The sequence below is a fragment of the Emys orbicularis genome, chromosome 4 (genome assembly GCF_028017835.1).
Source record: "Emys orbicularis isolate rEmyOrb1 chromosome 4, rEmyOrb1.hap1, whole genome shotgun sequence".
In the NCBI taxonomy this organism is placed as follows: domain Eukaryota; kingdom Metazoa; phylum Chordata; order Testudines; family Emydidae; genus Emys; species Emys orbicularis.
Window position 1 is genome coordinate 74,830,499 of NC_088686.1, and position 23,279 is coordinate 74,853,777.

General features: G+C 41.4%; 1 protein-coding gene across 1 annotated transcript in view; it reads right to left on the reverse strand.

The window, feature by feature from the left end:
• Positions 1-16,580: 16,580 nt before the first annotated feature.
• The window catches only part of MADD (MAP kinase activating death domain), a 98,627-nt gene continuing 91,928 nt past the window's right edge, over positions 16,581-23,279 (reverse strand). Inside the window, exons 36-37 of the mRNA XM_065402368.1 lie at positions 20,741-20,787; positions 16,581-16,688 (exon numbers count right to left, since the gene is read on the reverse strand). Coding sequence (XP_065258440.1) covers positions 16,581-16,688; positions 20,741-20,787 — 155 coding nt within the window. The remainder of the gene's footprint in view (positions 16,689-20,740; positions 20,788-23,279) is intronic.

A 23,279-nucleotide genomic window follows, 5' to 3' on the forward strand; every position in this document is an offset into this window, starting at 1 on the left:
TCACAGAACACAATTTCCCTGAGAAGAGAAAATATGAAAATAATGAAATTAAGAGATGTAAGTGTGTACTGGCATTTGAAGGATGTAAAAATGCTCTTGTGGTTAAGGCAAAAGACAGAGTAAAAAAAAACTGTGTTCTAGTCTCTGCCACGGACATGCTCAGGGCTCAATCCCATTGAAGTCAATAGGAATGCCACCATTTACTTCAGTGAGTGCAGGATCAGACCTTAAGTGGCTCCGTTTCTTCACCAGTAAAAGGAGGATAATACTCAACTCACAGGGGTTTTCTGAGGCTAAATTAATGTTTGTAAATGCTTTGAGATTCTTGGATGAATGAGGCTAGAGAAGGGCAAAGCATTATTAAACACTAAGAAGGGAGGGGAATTGTTTAGGATTATCCACAGTAGTATAACTAGGAGTAATAAGAATAAGAGCATGTCTTCACTAGCAATGTTAAAGTGCTGGTCTCCCAGTGCTCTAAAAAACCACCCCCACAAGGTGCTACGGTGCTGGGAGCACGGCTCCAAGCGCTGGTGCACTGTCTACACTAACAACAAGGAGTCTGGTGGCACCTTAAAGACTAACAGATTTATTTAGGTATAAGCTTTCGTGGGTAAAAACCTCACTTCTTCAGATGCACTTTACAGCGCTGAAACTTGCAGCGCTCGGGGAGGGTGTTTTTTTCACACCCTTGAGCAAGAAAGTTGCAGCGCTGTAAAGTGCCAGTGTAGACAAGCCCTAAGTTTCTATCAGATCACCTCATGATATATCTGTGTGCATATACTAAACAAATGCTAAAATTCACCTCATCCCCACCTACCGATAAGTACCCTCAGTCTAAGTTCAAAAAAAGAAAAACGAATGAAGAAATTTGTCTTGTACCATGTCCTTTATTATTGAGCAAAGGAAATATATAGGTATCTGGAATAAATTTCCTAACAAGGAAGTCTTAATATTGCTCTTGTCATTTAAAACTAGACAGGATAGAGTACTCAAGAATTTAAAAGCTCAAGTTCCCACTTCAACAGGAATTAACCCATATTACATACACTTTTTTGATAATTCTTTATGCTGTTAAATATATACCTCAATACATACAGTCTATGCACAATGGCCAAGGTAAGGTTGTCAGAACCTAGTCTTTTATATCAAATTGTCATATTTTGTTGCACTAATGTAGGTTTTTTGCATTTGATTTTTTATAAAAAAAATTATAGTAGTGAGTGTGCAGTCATTAAGAAAAATTTCTTGTCCTTGGAAATTGGATATTACCTCATCTGTGGATGAACACATCTGCTAGTGTAAAGTATGGCACCCAATACAACAATAAAATAAAGAAATATATGTTCTGGTACAGTGCATCTGAAAGATGATGCAAGGTGATCTTTTCAGCATTAAAGTAGGACAGGTACATCATGGTAATAGAGAAAATTGTTTTTCTTTTTCATTAGAACCAATTCCAGGAGGGCATTTGTGGAAGGGTTCAGCTTTTCCTGGTCCTCAAAATCTGAAATGGTATCTTGTGGTGATAGCATTGAGGGATAAGGTAAGCATCCTGGATTTTATTCAATTCCTGTTCTAGTTTTAGCCCACTTTGCTTATGTAGGAGAAATAGTCCCAGGTTATGTGTGAACTGACTGTTTGACAGTTCCTGCTGTAAACATCAGTTATGTTCTAACAGTGCAGTAGCTATAAATCACAGAGAAATGTCATGACCTACACTGGAAAGGGCTGCTTTCTAATTCAAAGACCACTGCTAATTAATCCTTCCCATAAACCGAAGGGGAGAATACTGTATCAGAGCTAGGTCATCCTGAGCTAAAGAAGAACAAAATTTCCCACAGGATCAAAAAATATTTTACTAATGTAAACTAATAAAAAAATTCTTTCACCTGCCATTGGTGGAACACAGTAGGTGTTTAACTGTGCACAACACCATATAACAGGAAAGACAAAGAAGCACAGCTGTCAATTGCAGTGCAAATTTAAGGAGGTGGAATGTAAGCATTAGTGATTAAATTTGGCCAGGACACCACAGATAACACCAAGTCTTGGAAAAAGTGCCATAGAATTTTGAATGGCAACAAATAATCAGGGCTTCAAATTTACATTTCAACCAAAAGACAGCACCTTCAAACAGCACAGTGCCCCATAGAACCATGTTGGGGCAATGGATCAGGGCTGCCTCAAAGGGAAGGAGGTTACCTACTCAAACACCAATATCCCTTCCTGTTACGTATGTAATTGTTCCTTGACTCATCTAAGGGCCGGTTTGCACTGGGAATATTTTTATCAATGTAGCTACACTGGTGCAAGCCCCCAGAGTCAATGCACTTGTGTGGCTTAACCCAGTTTAAATCCAGGATAAACTGCAGCAGTGCAAGTCCCATATCACACTGGAGTAGCACATCTACACAGGGAGTTTGCCCTAGCACAGCTATGCTGATACAAATATCCCCAGTATAGGTAAGTCCTACATTTTCAAAGTCCAAGTACTCACCAGCCTGACACAGATGAGTTTGCAAGATCTTCCCAGTGCCAGGTGATATTGCTGAACGCAGGAAACAAAGTAACAGAAATAAAATTACATGCCTGTTCAAAATAGTTTTACATTTCTTTACTTTTTGTTCAGAGTCTCTTCTAATCTTTATGGATTAAGTGCTTCATTCAGGGTGAGATCCTCAGTTGGTATAAATCGGAGTAGCTCTTTTGACTTTGGTGGAGCCACGATGATTTATACTAGCCGAAGGTCTGCCCCCCATCTTTCTGCCCTAAATTACACCAGTGAAAGCTCATTGATTGTCATTGGTGACACTCAAATGAAAATAAGCACAGATTTGGACCAAAGTATCTGAAAGGAGCTTAACAATGGGACAGAGTGCCCAATCTGGCATGAGCAGATCCTGTGGATCCCAGAAAATGTTTGCAAAATTTCTTTATTGATTGGTAATTATTTGGATAGCTTACCTTCTAAATTATACTTTATGGAAATGCATAATAATTAATTAGTACATAGTACTGACATAGTAGGTGGGCAAGTTAATCCCAGCATGCATTGCCTGCAGACCCCATTTCCTATGGGAAGGTGGTATTGTAGTTTAGGTTATTTTCTCAGGATAACTAGGAGGATAAATTCCAGACCCTGTGGTGGACATGCCAGTGGAATGAGTCAGATCACTTCAGAGAACACTAAGTATAGGGTGAGGATAGGTTGTTTGCTTGTTTGTTTTTTAAATTTATTGTATAACATCCATTACATCCATTCAAATAAAAAAACCAACTGGAAAATAGCAAATTAATTTACAATGTCTTTTAAGCTATTTTATACTACAGTGTTTCTTCCAAACAAGAAATAAAAGCCCAAATGTATTCAGGAGAGGGAGAAAATGTCAGTTACATACTATCTTAAAGTAGGAGTTCCAGACCCTGAAATAAAACACTTCCATCTCTTCTGCAAATGACGCAATCTCTAGTGAATTCCAGAGGGAGGGTCCAGTTTGGATTAGAAATAATCTCACTGATATCTTTGAAGTGCTTTTCCAGTCACAGACCCCTATTTTAGGGAAACGAAAGCTGTCATTGAGATGTCCTTACTTGTGTCTAGGCAGGGCTTACAGAGTTCTACATCAGCAGAGTATACTGAAACAGCACGAACTGATGAAAGGTTGAGAGAAAGTAAAGACCAACCTCATCCATTAGCTCCTGATTTAGAGAAGACAACATCCAGGGCCTGCTTTTGGTGACAGGCGGAGACGCTGACAATAAACAGTGTCCTAAAATCACAGATAACCAGCCAGCAAGCCATGAGCTCAATTACTCTTGGGGCTGGTCTACACTGGGGGGGGATCGATCCAAGATACGCAACTTCAGCTACAAAGTATCTTGGATCGAATTACCTGGGGTCCACACGGCGCGGGATCGACGGCCGCGGCTCCCCCGTCGACTGTGCTACCACCGCTCGCTCTGGTGGAGTTCCGGAGTCGACGGTGAGCGCGCTCGGGGATCGATATATCGCGTCTTAACGAGACGCGATATATCGATCCCAGATAAATCGATTGCTACCCGCCGATACGGCGGGTAGTGAAGACGTACCCTTGTAAATCAGAAGACTGAGTTCCATGGCAGATGGATAACCCCAGAGTAGGGAGGCTAATCCAGTAACTATGACACATCAGTGGGTAGGAAAGTTTACAGGGACTTAAAGAAAGGGGGTGGGGAAGTGTTACCCTTGTTTACAATGGATAAAGAAGGCTTGAAACCTTTTTTTTGTTTTTTGTTTACTTTTTACCTTAGAAATATTAAGAATATCAAGTCTAGTTTCTCCTGTTTTCCTAGAAGTCTTACATGGAGAAGTGAAAAATATGGAGTAGGGGTGTGAATAGGAAGAATTTCATCCCTCATTCAGGTTGCACTTGCTTGATATTTGATGTCATAAACCTAGTCATTGTCCAGTCATTCATACTCTCTTCCAGGACAAGCACGGTCAATAAAATTTGAATTACTAATGTAAATCTCAGACTTTTTTAAAAAATTGAAGGCTTTCATCTGCCTCAGGCTTATATATTTTACATTTCAGCCAAAATGGTCCAGTTCTGAGAATGAGGCTAGGGAAAAATATGTTTTGCCCAATCTTAAAAAAATTCTTGAGACCTTTTTATAACAGGTCTAGCACCTCCTGCTTTGGAACAGGGACTTGAAATTTGGCACAGGGGGAGAGGTGACCTTTGCGCCAGGGATGTGAAAATCCATCCACATTTGGCCAGTTTATAAGTCTATGAAAAATTGTAGTTTATACACACTCAGTTAAGCTAGAGCTTAACATTAAAAATCTCCAGAGTCCATCTTTGCTGAGCATGTGCCAACCTCTCACAGCTCCCAGTGCTGACCAGGCTGCCCATGTGTCATTCCCAGAGCATGCTCTAGCCCTGGGCTAACCGGCTCACAGGGAGTTTTGCTGTAGAGACTGCTTCTTCCTAGCTTTCCTCGGGTGGAGTGGAGCAGGGCTAGGCAACAGAAATGAGAGCAGGGTCTCTCTCTCTCCTTTGACACGCCACCCGCTGCGGCCCTTTTACTGACGGGGCGGCGCTCCGGGTCTTCGACGGCGGGACCTTCACTCGCTCCGGGTGTCTTTGGTGGCACTGAAGCTTCATCGCCGAAATGCCGCCGAAGACCCGCGGAGCGAGTGAAGGTCCCGCCACCAAGTTGCCACCGAAGACCCGGAGCGCTGCCCCATCAGTAAAAGCGCTGCAGTGGGTGGTGCCTTTTTTTCCCCCCCCCCACTCCCCCTGTTCCCTCCACCTGGCTACGCCACTGCCCACATCCCAGTACTGGGACCCAGGCAGCATGGAAGAGTGCTATCTGATGTGAATCCAGAAGGAATGGGCATTGGGGGGAGGAGGGAAGGGAAGGGAAAAGAGTAGATTGGGAGGAGCGTAGTGAGACTGGGATTGGAGAAGGGGGGAGAGAAACTGACTGGGATTTGTGGGGGGGAACTGTGACTGATTGGGAAAAGAACACTGAGGTCAAATGAGGAACTGGGCAAAAACTGGGACTCACTGGCTAAGGAGACTAGGAACCAATGGAGGGGGGAGAAGAGGGGCAGGGAAATGAAGAGAGGGATCTGACAAGGAGCTGGGATGTGGGGAGAGAAATGAGACTGGCTGGGCAAAGAGAGTGGGACAAGGAGACGGGGAGACAGATTGGATAAGGAGTCCAAGGAGGGAAACTTGGACTGGTAGCCAGTAGCGAGGTGGGGAGAGACAAAACTGGACAAGGAGTCAGGAGGGAAGACCTGTGACTGGCTGGGCAAGGAGACTGAGCATAAAGAGTTCGGGTGGGATGCAGGGGCTGGAGTGCCTGAATGCCTGGGGAGTGAAGATTGGGACTAGATAGGCAAAGAGAATGGGAATGGGACTAGGAATCAGGGATGGGGGAAAGAGACAGAACTGGGACAGGTTGGAGGGGATGGGGCAGAAGGGATCAAACCTGGGGAAAATGGGTAAAAGAGTCTGTGCCCACTAGAGCACACTCTTCTTCAGAGCCTGGAATGGAATCCACAATTCCTGAATTTCATCATTCCTCTGCTGTCAGGAAATATGTGAAAAACTCACTGGTAAAGGGTGCATTTCATCTCTCTCTAGTGAAGATCTATAACAGTTACTTCATTAGATCACATGACAAAGGTCTGTGTGATGGATCTAAAGGTTCCAATCCTGCTGATGAACCATGTGGTTCAGTATAATACCACATGATGACATTTGTTTTTTCAGTTTGCTTTTTTTAAACACCTAGGAAATTAAACACACAAAATTATTTAAAAATCATTCCAATTAAGGTTGGAAGAGCCCCCCCTGGGAATCTATGGTATAGTCTTTAATTACATGATCACATGCCTCATTCAGTCCACAAGATAGATGTTCAATTAATGAGTGGCTTTTCAATGGTTTGTTTTATTGGCATTGTTCAAAGGCCTTATTTATTGCATGCTCTTCAAATCCTGCTCTGAAGACAGAATTATTAATTTCTTCATGGGCTTTTCTATAGGATCTGAGTGCTTCTGCACAAGCATTAATTACATTACTGAATCTTTATAAAACCATGTGAGATGAGGGTAGTGGTACTATCCCTAATTTACAGATGGGGAGCTGAGACAGAGAAAGTTTAAGATCAAAAGGGATCCACTAATTTTGGGTGCCCGATTTGAGAGGCCTAGGACATGATTTTTAAGAGTACTTAGCATTAATAGCACTTAATATATTCAAGCACAACTCTGATTGACTTCACTTGCAGCTGTGAATACTTAGTACTTCAGGAAATCAGGCCGCAGTGTTTCAAGCTGGGCACTCAGAAAATGAACACAGTCAGCGACCACTTCTTTGGTTTAAGTGATTTGCCCTGTATCACATAGCAGCTCTGTGGCAAAGGCAGGAATAGAGTTCAGTACACCAAGGCAAGATTCAATTGCCTTAATCATTAATCCTTCCTTTCTCATCCTGCAACCCCGTCTCATTTGATACATACAATCCAATTCCTACTACAAAATGAGACTGGGGTGCTACACACAACAGCAGCCTCCTTTAGTACACAATCCTCATTTATCCTCAGAGCAGGTCTATCCTGTGCACTGAATAAGGTGGAGGTCCTCTGGGGGGGGGAGGGTGGTAAATAGTATGTGATCATGTGACTAAAGACAATCATAATACATACATACATACATACAAGGGGGGCTGAATGCTGAAAATCATGTCCCAACTAAGGGCAAATCCTATCACAGAGTAGAAGGGAATGGGATCTACAATTCTCAATTCTTTACTTTAACCAGAAAACCATTCTCTCTCTTCCCATTGTTGCCAACTGGAATTTATTTTTCACAGTCCTCATTGAGGCATGGAAAGCCACAAAAACACAAAGGAGGCACATTTTGCTACAGTATCAGAGTAACAGCAGAGCAGTAATGTGAATTACTGTATCTGTTTCCAAGAAACTCACCATGACATTGTACACAACGTTTCCTGGTGGCAGAGATGGCTCTGAATAGGGTGTCTCCAAATATGCATTATTTACATAAACCACAAATGTGCATTCTATTTGCAGTAGATTCACACTTGCCTCTCTAATTTGCACCATCCTCGGGGCTTGTCTGGATGGGCAGATAGCTTTACACCCCAGGCTTCTTCACGCTATCTTGCCATTCCCTAACAGTCTGTGTGGACCATGCTGCCCTGCATTGAAAGTGCTCTGAGTCTAGTGCACTTTGATCTACCCTGCTTTGAAATAGGAGTAGATCAAAATCCACTAGAGAACTTTCAGTACAGTGTAGCAGGGTTCATGGACAAATAGTGCAGGGCATGCTAGTGCAAGGTAGATTTACACCCCAAGCTGCCAGGCACTGACTGTTTGTCCAGATAAGCCTTCATTCAGTTCCTTTTCCCTTCCCTCCCTAGAGTGAAAAAACAGTTACCAACCTTTCTGTAACTGTTGTTCTTCCAGATGTGTTGCGAATGTCCATTCCCATGTAGGTGTCTGTGCACCCCAAACACAGTTCCTGGAAATTTTTCCCTTAGCGGTATCTGTTGGGTTGGCATTGCGCACTCATAGCACCGGTATAAAGGCCAGCCGACCCGACCCTCCCTTAGTTCCTTCTTACCTCCTGTGACAGTTGCTGGAATCTTTGGTTGCTTAGGCAATCATGGCTCAGTGATTTTTCTACCTAGAGTTGTTGTAAATAGTTTATAATTAAGTTAGATAGCTTAGACCAGAGGTTCCCAAAGTGGGCGATACCGCCCCTTGGGGGGCGCTGGAATGATCCAGGGGGGCAGTAGTAGCCTCGGGTGCAATTGGGGGGCGTTGAATAAAAATAAGGGGGCGGTGGAAGCATAAAGAAAGAAGAGAATATAAGAAAATTTTGAAAAACCGTTCGTACATGTTTCATCTGTTGTGTAACAGAGTTAAAGTTGTAGTGATTACTTTATTTTCCAAATAAATTCACAAATTATAACCGATCAGGTGTCAAGTCCGCCAACAGCTCTTAACAAGCAAGTGTTGGCAGGCGAGCATGTCACGCATTGTCGGGAAGTCCAGCATGCATCGGCAGGAATATGTGCGTGTAATGACTTGTTTACAATACGATACTATAAATAGGCGACATGTATGAAATCTAATTTAGATTGTTTCTGAATTGTGTAAAAAGCAGTTAACAATAGTGCAATAAGTATTTAAAATTTTTTATTCATATTCGATACCTTCGATCTTTACGGATTACGGATCACATACAAAGCAAGTTGTATTATTGTTGTTTCAATAAAACAGCAATTTACACGTGAGTATTTTTATACATTTTCTTACATATCTACCGTACGTTTCTGTGTCTCTAGTGCTTACTAATAATAAAATCGTAGTAGGCTTGTGTCGGTACAGTACTATTTGAAGTGTACAGTCAATATATTTGTCATTTTTTATTACAATATTAACGAAAACAGGGGAATGAAATTGTAAAAAAAAAACTGTTAACTATTAACATTTAATAACTTCTTCTGTACAAACGAAATTTAGGACGAGGAGAATTCAGCCAGTTTCCAAATTTATCAACAGTAGAAAAACATGATGAAGACTTGCTTACCTATTGTCAGCACTTGGAGGCTCTCCATTCTGACTTCAATCAACGATTTGAAGATATTCTTAAAATGAACAGACCCGATTGGGGTTTGGACCCTTTTTCAAGTACAAACACAGAAGAATCTCCAAAATTACAAGAAGAACTGATAGAAGTAACAACAAATGAGGAATTGAAATTTAAATTCAAAGACGGCTACCAACAGTTCTGGCTGCAAAAGCAGATACCTACATTTTATCCTGGATTATGGGCTATAGTACAAAAGTTTTTAATTGCATTTCCTTCATCATATTTAGTGGAATGTGGGTTCAGTGCGGTCACATATCTGTTAACTAAAAAAAGAAACCGACTGCAAATAGCTAATCGCGGTGATTTAAGAATGCTGCTGACAAAAATAGAGCCGAACATTAATAAATTGATAGCAGCGCACCAGGTTCATCCTTCTCATTAGGATTATTTTTAATGTTATTTGTAATTTTTATTTTAATATTATCCTTCGTTATCTTAATTTTCTGTGTGTAATGCGAATGTTACTATGGTTGATTTTAATAAATAATTTTATAATTTCAAGCTTCAAGGTGTCTTATTTACAACAACATCTTTCTTTACTATATTGTAGGACGTAGGTAGAAATATAGATACATAAAAGAACGCAAATTTGTCACTGCATCTTTCTGTTTGTTCGCTTAAAGAAGGTAGATTTCCAGGGGGGCGCTGAGTAATTTTTTTTCTGAAAAGGGGGCGGTAGGCCAAATAAGTTTGGGAACCTCTGGCTTAGACAGTGGGACAACCCCACTCTATAGGCATGGCTGTCCTTGGTCCTGGTACCGAGGCATGCCCCGGGGGCCAGGATTCAAGTCTTGCTCCACATGCAACAGGTCCATGCCATTGAGCGAACTGCACTCAAGCTGTCTCAAATGCCATGGAGAAGCTCACAGGAAGGACCATTGCCAAATTTGCAAGGACTTCAAACCCAGAAGCACTGAGCTGCCTGACTGAAGTCCTACTTATGGAGGGAGCTCTAAGACTAGCTTTGGAGCCGCACTCAGAGTCAGCACCAAGTACTTCAGCCTCAGTGCAGAGTGCACCGTCATCTTTTAGAGCAGACAGGTATTGTTAATCTTTGCAGCACTGCAAACATCTTGAGAAGAGCTGGCCCCCAGTGCCGAATGACAGAGGGGAGTCGGTCCGCTCCTCTCCCCTGGCTCTGCACCATCAGGTGCCTCTGGTGCTGATACAGCAGCACGCTGCGATGCCTCCCCAAGACTGGTGAAGCAAGCACTCAAAGAAGGAACTTTTCTTTAACTGCAGATACTTAGTTTCATTTACTTGAGGGAAGCGATTGTGTAAGAAACTTTGGTTGCATTCGCTGTTGTATATACAGTTCTGTTTCTTGCTTTTTCTGTTGAGGTGATAGTTTTGTTTTAAAATATCCAATACTAGGGTGAAGCATCCCTGAGTCTTCAAGCATTGTCATGAATATAAGCAGAAGATAAACTTACAGACCATTAACACACTTAGTATGTTGCAGAGCTGGTTCTGCCAGTTCTAAGTTCAGATGTCACTTTAAGATGGCTAAAGGCTGGAGGGAGAGTCTTAAATACTTAACTGCACCTAAAACTACTCAAATCCAATTAACTGTCACAGGAATCCTTCAAGGCGTTAGATGTGGTATCTTTCTGGTGGGAATCAAGTTCTTCTATGATTTAGGGCCTCCAGTAATTCTTCAACAACTTCTAGATCCCTAAATGCATAATTTTTAATCAGTAAAAATTGAATTTTCAGTGGGAGTTGTCTTTTTTTCAGTGTGTGTGTGTTTTAATGTTGAAGCTAAGAGTCAGGTGGAGGGAGGGTTTTTTTGTTTGTTTTGAAGTGGCTCTTAATAAAAAGCAGTCCCTTTTCCTTTCACTGTCACTTCCTTGTCTTCTTCAGAAGTTCTTATCTGGTTATTTGTATGTGCTTGGTAGAAAATGCACGTGAACCCCTTATGACGTTGCACTCCATATGTTTTATGGAAATATGCTTATGAGAGTGAATAAGATGTAACTGGAATATGCTTTAGGCAAAAGGTCTTTTGTAAGGTATCATAAAGGTTATAACCTACTGAATATATTCCTCCTATTTGTATGTATGTATCATTCTTGTATCTGAAGCTAGAAATATGAAGTATAACTCTGATGTCCTATTGTAATTATACAAAGTGTGGGCCATTAATGGTGGTTTAGAATCTTGATGGCTCTCATTGACTAGGACAATTGGTTGTACATGTCTCCATTTACTTACAAACCTTCCTATGTACGTGTGGGCTAGCCCAGGAAGAATGGAGGTTGGGGTCTCACAGGACATGTGATCGTGTCACCTGATACTGGAATCCATCTTAAATCTGGTACTTTTCCATTTAGGAGGAGGAGTGGGGACCCAGAGAGATAAAATATTCCCACCTTGTGCCAAAGCTATAAAAGGGGGTGGAACAGAACAAAGGAGATGCAGTCATGAGAAAGCCCGTTTTCCACCTAAGATGACTGTTGGAACTAACAAGGACTGTACCAGGGGAAAGGATTGGGCCCAGACTAGGAAGGAGTCTAGTCTGTGAAAGAAGCTTATTGGAACATCTCTAATGGTGAGATATTATCTGTAATCAGTTTCTTAATGTATTAGGCTTAGACTTGCGTGGTTTTGCTTTATTTTGCTTGGTGACTTACTTTGTTCAGTCTGTTATTACTTGAAACCACTTGAACCCTACTTTTTATACTTAATAATATCACTTTTGTTTATTAATTAACCCAGAGTAAGTGATTAATACGTGGGGGAGCAAACAGCTGTGCATATCTCTCTATCAGTGTTATAGAGGGCGGACAATTTATGAGTTTACCCTGTATAAGCTTTATACAGAGTTAAACGGATTTATTTGGGGTTTGGATCCCAGTGGGAGCTGGGTGTCTGGGTGCTGGAAATAGTTTTTAGTTAAAGTCTGCAGCTTTGGGGGCGTGGACCAGACCTGGGTGTGTGTTGCAGTAGGCTAGCATGTCTGGCTCAACAAGGCAGGGTTTTGGAGTCCCAAGCTGGCACGGAAGACAAGCTCAGAGGTAATTTCAGCATGTCAGGTGACAGTCCCAAGGGGGTCTCTGTGACTGAACCTGTCATATCTCTCATATAGTCATCGACTATTAAATGGAGTGAAAATCCCATATACAGCAGTTGGGCTAAGAGATAACCCTTAAACTTGCTTTACAGACAAACTTGAGTTATAAAGGGTAACTTCATAACACACACACCATGAAAATCTCTAGGAAATTTAAAAAAGTGGCAGCCCGTACAAAATATGAGAGCCCACACTCTTTCTAGGGAAAACTGCAAAGAACACAGCATATCACTGTCCCACAGCTGTCACAGGCACCCAGGTCTTAGTGTTTAAGGCCTTCAGATCTTTTAAGATGTGGTCTTTAAGGAGCAATCCCTTATTCACAACCCACAGGCAACCAACAAGGTCCAGGACAAAGCTTGTGAGGACTAGAGATCAAGGGATCTTGGCCAAGAACGACCACTTCTGAAAAACCGGCTGGATGAGGTAAAACTAATCCCAAGCCTAAGTGTTTTCAGAGCATGCTTTGATAGTCATTTTGCAAAAGCCTTCCACAATAACAAGACAAGGAATAACAACAAAGAGGCAAAAAAAGCAGTAAAGCAAAACAGGCAAATCTAGGAAAAGCAAATAACAGAGACGATTCTTTGGACAGTTCAATATGAATATTAATTAGATTGAAATACTTGAAGAGCAGCTCTGTGTAGCTCACAAACTTGTCTCTTTCACCAACAAAAGATATTATCTCAGCCACCTTGAAATACTTGGACATTATGTGGCACAGGCTCCTCCTAGTGGTAAAAAGCTTGCATGACTATTTATATAACAGAAAATAGATATCTCAGCCAGACTTAGTGGTATTACACTGTTACTGCAAGTTATTTAAAATCAGAAAGGCTTGAGCTGATTTCCAAGGGCATAAGAAGAAGGGGCCCCTACAAGCTTTGAGCTCTTATCACTGAGTAATCCTCAATCAAAAATTAAACAAAGTGGAAAAGGTGAGTGATATGTGTAATCTATAGTAACCTTTTTCCCCGCTAAGAACTGTCTATATTGATCTCTTGTCTTGTGAGATTAATCAGCAGTAGAGACCTTCAAAAGAGGTGAAAATGACTGTAAAACTGCGCTCACCAATCTGGTATGATCTAGAGACCACAGAGAATAATGCTGTTTAATAGACATCCAAGCAGCAGCTCTGTATATCTCAATGATGGAAACATTGCTGAGGCATGTAGTGGAGGCTGCCTTACCCACAGCTGAACATGCTGTAATCCCCACAGTTGGCTGAACACCTGCCAAGTCACAGTATTCAAGTATATATATATATATATATATATATATATATATATATATATATATATATATATATATATATATATATATATATATATATATATATATGTGTGTGTGTGTGTGTGCGCGCGTGTGTATGTACACACACACACACACACACACACACACAAATAGTATGTTGAGATGGACTGATGCCTGGTCTTAACCATATATGCAACAAAATCTAGATGTGAATGAAGTTTGGAGGAAAATAGAAGCAGATTAACGACTTTATTGAGCTTGAAACTAGAAACCACATTTGATAGGAGTTTGGGGTGAGAACACAAGACCACCCGTACACTGCATAAATAGATACTGTACTGAGACATACAACAATCAGGCAGTGCAAGAGGGCATTAGGACTGACTCCATCAGATTCAAGCCAATTTCTTCAGCATACATGTGCTCAGTTCACTCCCTTAGTCAGCATTACTGCCTCCAATTAGAAACCAAGTCAGATACTTTTCTGAAGAGTACTCCAGTTTTTATTTAATTAAATATTATTCAGCCCACCTTATTGGTTTGTTACTGATGGTCAACCTCCCAAGAATACAGTTCTTCAGAGGCAATACCTGATATTAATAGCTCATGTATAAGGAACTTTTACATCTGTAATGACTTTGCAGAACCATACTTATCCAGCCCTCCTTTTTAAAGGCTTTGATTATTCAAAAGGAGCAGCGCAGGTTTACAGACCCTTTCAAGCCTCACTCCAAACTTCAGTTTCATGTAAGAACTATGTGCAGAATGGAATTTACAATCCCTGATTTCGCCAGGAAAGATTGCCAATAAATATTCTGCCCTGCTCCTTCAATAGAACCCCAGCACTGCTCTGAAGGGAACAACTCTTCTAGGCTGAGGTAAATTCACTCTGTTTAGTCAATCCTGGGATATTTCACACTTAAAGGGGGGATAATTAGCACTCAGAGGACCATTAAGATTACCATTGTACAAATTTTGCTTTGAAGAGTTTACAATCTAAATTGGTGAAAAACAGACAAAAGGAGAGGGAACAGAATACCATATAAATGCAAAGTGGTCAGGACAATAGGCTCACAATTTGTTAATTTCTTCTTTTTTAATTAGGGAAGGATCAGACATAATCCTGTAAACCCTGATTTTATTTCTATGCCTAAAAGAACCCCTTGTCATGGCAATGACTGAAGAAAATGGGCTTTTAGCTGTATTTCAGTGTTCACCATTAATATTCTTTAAAATCTTTCTTGGAGGAGACAAAAATGTCTTTGATTTTACACCATTATATTAAAAAAAACCCTTTAGAAGATAGTTACCATTAAAAAATAACTTGGAATGCTACACACATTAGCACTGTATCATGTTTGAGAACATAGTATTTCCACTATTTCAAGAATGGAATTTATTTTATATGTGCGTATTATGTATTATTTATATAGACAATTACATTTCAGAGTCAAATAGACCAATGGGAAGAAACATTGGAGGATAAAAGCCATCAGTGGTTAAATGATAGTTTATTTTCACATTCAGACAGCTGTACAGTCTTCTATAAATAGATACGGTCCTAGAATATTTACATCATTTCTTCACCCGTTCCTTATGCATTCCACTCAAAATGGTAAATACCCTGACTAAGCCAAACAGGATTATTTCTGGGTGCAATTACTCAGAGGCCTGTGTCAAATCAGATAGCACTCCAGCTTGTGTTAGAGCACTCCATCAGATATTTTACATTTAAGATTATTTCCTCTAGATCCTCTCTCCTTCCAGCATTTCAGGGGCTTTTTTCCCCCCTCCCCTGGTAGAGTCCAGTACAGTTCATAAAGAACAAACAGTGTTCAAACATCCATTCTCAGCCTACTTAAAATAAGGTGTGAGATGGATACTTTAACTGAGGGTGCTTCATTACACAGTATTTGCAAAACTCTGAGATATACATGTACAGTTTGACAGAAGCAGTAGTTAAAAAAACAATCTGGAACCAGCATTTACAGTACCATCATCACAAAAAGTTGAATCCCCACAGTGCACTTTGCATAATCTTGTGGGTTTCTGCAAGTTTTCTACAGAACCAGTGTACGCAGACTCTAATAGAAGTACTTTAGGGGGATTGTAGTGATAATCCCACGTTACACGAGTTTGCCATATGCTTCAGCCAATAGCACTCTCTCTCTCTCTAAGTTTTTACCTCTCTTTACTTATTCCTACACATTTAGATTAACTGCTCTAGCTACCACAATATGCATATATTAATTAACTGCACTCCTGGGATGTTAGCGGAGTGGCTCTAATTTCCCATTTGAAAAACACATACGTTACATGCATACCAGTTTGAAGGGGATTTCATAAAGCATAGCCTCCAAGTTTCTCCCCTCCATGGTGCCTATCCATTATTAAAAGCAAGCAATCCTTCGCCCACCAGAGAAGAAGTAATTCCATAGTTTTATACATTTAACATTCAATCTTAAAGCACCATATCTAATTGTAGGCTATTTCAGAGGAGTTTAAGGTAGCTAAATTGCTCATCTTTACTGAAAAGATTTGAGGGCCATATGGCAAGAACTCCAAATTGGTGGGTAAAGTGTGAAAACACAGAAGGAAAATAAATACAAACTATCACAGTTAAACAACAACAGGTGATCCATGCAGGACCAAGCTGCTTCCTTTGTGCATATTTTTTGAAGAATCTGAAAGCAGAGGCCTACAGCTGTAAGTGAAGAAACCTGTGACACAGGTACCACTGGAAACAAAAACAACTGAACTCCAGATGCATTAGTCTTCTTGAAAATGGAATTCCAAAGGATTGCCCAGAGCAAGCCATCTTCAGTTATAGCTGGATGCTGATGCTCAGAACTGTCTGATAAGCACAGCTGGTGTAAAAACTCCAGTAAGAATGAATTCAGCAGGAGAATGAACAAGAAAGTTTTAATTTTTTCTAAGGGGAAGGACTTGCAGGATCATACATAAATAACCAAATTCTAACTGGAGTCAGCAATGTGAGCTCCAGTAACAGCAACAGAAATGGGAGTATTACACACCAATGTGCTAGTGGGCAAGCATTTCCCAATATTGTGATCAGCTGGAAACTGGCCGAGGGGGTTTGCTTTTGTTTTCTACCTCTTTCCCACGAACAGCAGCCACATAAGAGAAGAGACACAACACGGAATAGCAGATCTCATGGGCCTAGAAAATATTAGAAAAGGAGATAATGAGATTCCAGACAGTTACCGCTTCACAAAAATACAGTAAATACAAATCTGTCAGTGTATATTCTTCCTCCTTCAGAGTGCACCTTTCAGAACAGCATAGAGAGCTCTGGCTAGAGAAAAAAAAAAAAAAAGCATGGGGGTGGAGGGAGGTAATGGCACAAGCTACCCCACACTATCCTCGTGATGAGGTGGAAAGGGAAGATCCAAGAGTTGTTAATTATACCAAATGAGAGAGGATTTTAGGATTAGAACATCGGAAATCATACCACAGAAGAAGAGAACAATGGTCCATCTAGCTTTGTATCATGTCTTTAACAGGTGCCAATGCTAAGCTGTACAGCGCTGCAAGAACTCCTTTGGTGGTGAAGAAAGGGGCTATCTAAAATTACTGTAACACACCAATTGTCCAGTACTGTCCCTTGAATCACAGTGGTGGTGGTGGGATTTCTTCCTTACTCCCAGTTATAATCATTTTATGCCCAGAAACATAGAGACTGCTAGCCCTTGTAATTTCATCCCAGCTAATGTAACTGTAGATATTATTTTTCATATAAATGTCTAATACTGAGCTATTTGCTTCATTATTCTAGGACAGAAAGCAGCATAGTTTAATTGTACATGGCATTAAAAAGTATTTGCAATTATGTTTTAAATTATTCAGTTTGTTGCCATTTAATTCAAGAGCCATCTTTTGGCATTATGGGAGGCAGTATAAGCCAATGAAGGTTGGGGTGTGAGAGATCAGAGTTGTATTCCTAGCTTTGCCAGTGATCTGCTGGCTGACCCTGGGCAAGTTACTTCACCTTGCTGTGCCTCTGCTTCCCCTATCTGTAAAGTGGGCTGATACTATCTTTGTAAAGCACTTTGAGTTCTATAAATTAAAAAACACTATATAAGAGCTAGGTGTTATGATGAAAGAGGTAAATTTGATTGTTCTTGTACTATAGAATGTCATAAAATGACTTACATAAACTAGCACACATTTTCATGTAACCTGATTTTTCCTTCCCACTGTACTCTCTTTTTTGTTCCGGAATATACTACTCCTGGGTGAATTCTGTGCATGTGCAGAATTTATGTCCCCTGCAGATTTCTTTGCTTCACCGCAGAAAAATGACTTTCTGACAGGGAAGCAAAGGGAAGCCACAAGAGCGGTCATGCTACCCTCCCCAGCAGTACGTTTCGGTGCCCAGGGCAGCCGGCAGAGAGGTAAATCACTGTGGGGCAGGACTGGGGAAGACCCGGCTGGTGGCTCATACCCTTGCGCTAGGCTCAGCTGCCAGTTCCGACTGGGTTGGGGAGGATGGGACGACTTCTTCCCCTACACAGCATCCGAGGCCGGCTCAGACCCACCCTCAGATTTTTCCGCCAGCTGCAGGAAGCTCTGCAAATTCCCTCCCCCCCCTTCCTGCACCTCAGCTGCAGGGGGAGGGATCCCTGTGCAGGGAGCTGCTCCTCCATCTGCCCAACCCCCATGCATCCAGACCCCCCCGCCTCACCTCCCCACACTCAGAACCCCCTCATGATGAGCCCCACTTCCCCTGCACCTTGACCACCCCAACAAGCTACCCGCACCCGGATCCTCACCCCACTGAGCCCCAACCAGCTGCACCTGGATCCCCACCCCCCCAGCATCTGGACCCACCCACTAAGCCCCCCACACCCAGACCTCCCTGCCGAGCTCTATCCCCCCCACACCCAGACCCTCCCGCCCCTGCTGAGCCCCAACCATCTGGACCCCCCTTCAGAGTCCCATTACTGTTGCACCCAGAATCCCCCAACAAGCCCCTGTGCATCCAGATCTCTCCCCAGACCCAGATCTCCCACTGAGCCGCCTGCACCCAGATTGCCCCACACAGAACCATCTCAACCCACACCTAGATCCCCACACATTAAGCCCCTCCACACTTGGATCCTGCCTTGCTGAGCCTGCCTTTGCACACCTGATGCACCTGGCATGGAAGGGCAGGGCGCTGGGATGTTTCTGGTGCAGGCTCGGTCCTTGTGCTATGTCAGGGTTGGGTGCTGAGTGGACTCACCGCTGGAGTCCGTGTGCCGGACGGGAGCTGCACAGTGATCTCCCACCTCTGCAGCCAGTGGCTTGTACTCCCCAGTGTCATGGTGAAGCCTCCAAATTTATTTGACAAATAAAATTTAAAGAATTTTACAGAATTTTAAAATATTGTGTGCAGATTTTTTAATTTTTTGGTACAGAATTTTAAATTTTTTACACTATGTCCACTGGATCCCCCTTGTCCACATGCTTGTTGACCCCCTCAAAGAATTCTAGTAGATTGGTGAGGCATGATTTCCCTTTACAAAAAACATGTTGATTCTTCCCCAACAAATGATGTATCTGACAGTTTTGTTCTTTACTATAGTTTCAACCAGTTTGCCTGGTACTGAAGTCAGGCATACTGGCCTGTAATTGCTGGGATCACCTCGGGAGCCCTTTTAAAAATTTGGCATCACATTAGCTATCCTCCAGTCATTTGGTACAGAAGGTGATTTAAATGATAGGTTACAAATTACAGTTGTTAGTTCTGCAATTTCACATTTGAGTTCCTTCAGAACTCTTGGGTGAATACCATCTAATCCAGGTGATTTATTACTGTTTAGTTTATCAATTTTTCCAAAACCTCCTCTAATGACGCCTCAATCTGATACAGTTCCTCAGATTTGTTACTAAAAAGAATGGCTCAGGTTTGGAAATCTCCCTCACATCCTCAGCCATGAAGATTGATTGAAAGAATTCATTTAGTTTCTCTGCAATGGCCTTATCATCCTTGAGTGTTCCTTTAGCATTTTGATCATCAAGTGGCCCCACTGGTTGTTTAGCAGGCTTCCTGCTTCTGATGTACTTAAAAAAAATTTTGCTATTACTTTTTCGTCTTTGGCTAACTGTTCTTCAAATTCTTTTTTGGCCTTCCTAATTATATTTTTACACTTCATTTGCCAGAGTTTATGCTCCTTTCTATTTTCCTTACTAGGATTTAACTTCCATTTTTTAAAAGATGCCTTTGTGTCTCTCACTGCTTCTTTTACTTTGTTATTTAGCCATGGTGGCACATTTTTGGTTCTCTTAACTACGTTTTTTAATTTGGGATATACATTTAAGTTGAGCCTCTATTATGGTTTCTTTAAAAAGATTCCATGCAGCTTGCAGGGATTTCACTTTTGGCACCGTACCTTTTAATTTCTGTTTAGCTAACTTCCTCAAGTTAGTTCTGATGATAATCCTTGACTTCTGTTTCCAACTTGCAAGCACATACAGGGCTGACCATCAAATATATTATGTAATTAAAGGGTAAGTAAGATTTTTAACTGCTATCTTGTGTTCAACAATTAAGAATAAAAAAACTGATACAATGGAACTGCTCAATAACCCATCTATCTAGTATCTTGTCTGACAGGGATCAATACTTTTCAGACAGGAGTCAATACCTGTTGGAGGGTATAAAATCCCTTTCATGTACCTCACTGCTCAGTATTATACCAAAAGGAGAGAATTCTTCATGAACTCAGCTAGAGATCAATTTATGCTCAGAAGTTAGACCCACCTTTCATCTGTTTTGTGGATTAGGCACTTTGGTCTGCAGAGTCATCAATTCAACACTTAACAGCACAAATATGATCAATTAAAAAAAAATCCACTAACCAACCTCTCTCTAAAATGGACCCTTTTATGCTGTCTCAGGATCTCCCTTAATTTTATAGAAGTAGGAAGCACCAAGCTACAGCCCCTTTGTACAAGAGCTAGAACAAAAGAGAAGGTTGTGTTTCACTGTAGCTATAAGGCTGCATAATCCTGCAATCCCAGTTTCTATTGTCTTCACTCAAATTTTCCACTAACACTCTTCCACAGAACCTCCATTTGGAGGAACAGTCTGAACCGCATCCCACATGGCATGATGTCAGTGAACTGCAGGACAAAAGAGTGGTCTCAGATACCAGAGTGATGGGCATCGTATGAGAACTTAAAAATATACCCTCTAAAAGAACTAGAAGGTAAGACAGTTCACTCACCATTGGTGTCTTGTACTTGTGGCTCACCACTTCTTTAGTTTCAGGAACTAAAACCGGACGGGTAAGAGACAAAACAAAAAGTTCAAAAAACGAGAGGAAAAAGTGAAAGAAATAGCACAATGTTCCCAAAGGAAAGGGAGAAGGAGGCACATAGACAGCAGGTGCAGGAACAGGGCACCTCGCTACTCCTCACTTCTAGATACTATTCTTTCCCTATATTTATACTATCATGATCTTTTGACAATACCAGCAATGACACATTATGTAACTCAAGATGGCATAAAACATTTCTTTGGCTCCTTGATTGAGAAAAAAAGAATAGTAGGTGTTTCATGTATCTCAGACTCATCACTGGCTTTGCTGGTGCTATTAATTCCTGTTAGCAGAACACATGGTAAAATCCGTTTATCAGCACAACCATATAGTCTAAACCAACATCTCTTTTAAAGCCACTTTGCTACTTTAACTGCTCGCTCCCCAGTGTACCCTCTAGAAATCTGAATTTTCCCTGTGCTACGTGGTAGTTTGTATAAGAATGACTGGATATTTCTGCCCGGGATTCAGTTAAATCCGTAAAAGAATAGGAATTAGACTGTGGAGAAACCAATCTTCTAGAATGGAAGACTATTTCTCCTCCAGGCCAGCTGTATCTTGGACACTGTTCATTGAAGTTATTTCATTAAGTCTAACACCTGTACTCTGGAGTTTACCTGGAGACCTCAAGGAAAATGTTCATTGCTTTATGAACAAACTTAATCAAAACTACCAACATACAAGATTTCAGTTACACATGGCCCTCAAAATATCAGGCTTGATTTGACTTATAGGTGTATTAAAGGAAACACCAGCAGGAGTTGCTGTAGATGACACAGATGCAATCTGTTACCAGGAAAGCTCAGCCTTTGCTCCCTTGAACTGTCCCTAACAAATAAAGGAGGAATGTAGCACAGAATAGCAAAGGAAAATTTTACCCTCTGCTCTCATTACCCCAAAGTGCCCCACGCTGAAAGCTGCAACCCTCCCATTAGTGTGTTCCACCTGCACTGTGCTTCTGTCCCACTCTTCTGAGTCTGTGTGAATGATGCTGTGCACAAATCTCATGGAAAGACAATATAGGGAACAAACAGAGCACAAGGAGTATAATGATGCACTATGAACATAAAGGCAAATTTAGATTTTTTTAAACTAAAGGAACAACAAGACAATTATATTTTGAATCCTTTCCTTTCAAAGTGGCTGAAACCTGCCTTGGAATTTCTGTATGACAACAAAAATCTTAAAGAAACATTATAAATTATTCAAGACCAGACCAAATAAGTACCAGTTTAATAGAGGAAGGTGGGGAAGGAGGAGTGAATATCTTATAAAGCATAGCACCTAGTGACAGAAAGACAGTAACAGGCAAAATATATAAACATGAGCTCAACATGAAGAGCTGGGGGGGGAAATGGACACCAAAACCTAGCCATGCAGATGTCACCTGTGATTATGACATGACACAACAAAAGGTAATATGGAAAGAGGGCTCATACTCTAGTGAGTCAAAACAAGGCAGTGCAGACTGGTTCAAAGAGAAGGGACTCTAATAAAAATCAATGCCTATGATCTGATCTTAGTGTATCACAGTATCAACATCCCTGGAAAGACCCATGAAAAATGCAGCCTTTGTTTATAAAATAAATATTTGCCTTTGAAATTCTCCATTTTCTTGGACAGAGGCAGCTACATCAGAGGCTGGAAACTGGGTGAAGTGCACGCCCAGGCTGCACTGCCCATGACACCAGTGGCTAGAGCTGGGAAGAGAATGCGGTGCACATCCAAGCTGCCTTACCCGTTGGCACCAGATGTTCCAAATTAACTCCATGTCACCAGGGGATAAAGGGGGAGTGAGGCGGTGGACAGCCAAATGGGATAGGATTACACAGATGTACAAATCTTATTTCTCACTGGATAACACACAATCGTTCATATACTCTTCAAAAGCAGGAAGAGGAAGCTGGAAGGAGCTGGTGGCATGAGGGAAGAAGAGAAGGGAAGCTGTAATGTCCCTGATCCCCAAATACACAGCAGGGTGAGGACCTAGGGAAGAAACCACCTCCTTTCACACTCACTAAAGTCATCCTCTCATCAAATGAATGACTCCCCTGTAGCCCTCCAGTGGGAAAAAATACTCCTGAGAGGGTGGGGTTAGGAAGGAGAGAAGAGAAAAGCTTTGGGTTTACACCCTCAGAGCTCAAAGTGCTAGCACTGCAGAGTATATAAATCATACTAATTTTTTTTCTTCTAACAATAAAATTGACTCAATACTGTTAAACTAAGAAGATGAAGGGGATAAGTTACTGAGCACCATCCTGCAGCCTCTGGCCCTGTGAATGAGAATATATGGCACTAGCAGAGAACTATTTCAGGGGACATCACTTTACCTGCTGGAGAATGAAGGTTTTCATAGCAGCGGCGATGAAGGGGCCACGAGAAAGTAAAGCACAAATACACAGCAGTAACTCAAATTCCAGAGGTAAGAGCCCTATACTTCTTCACT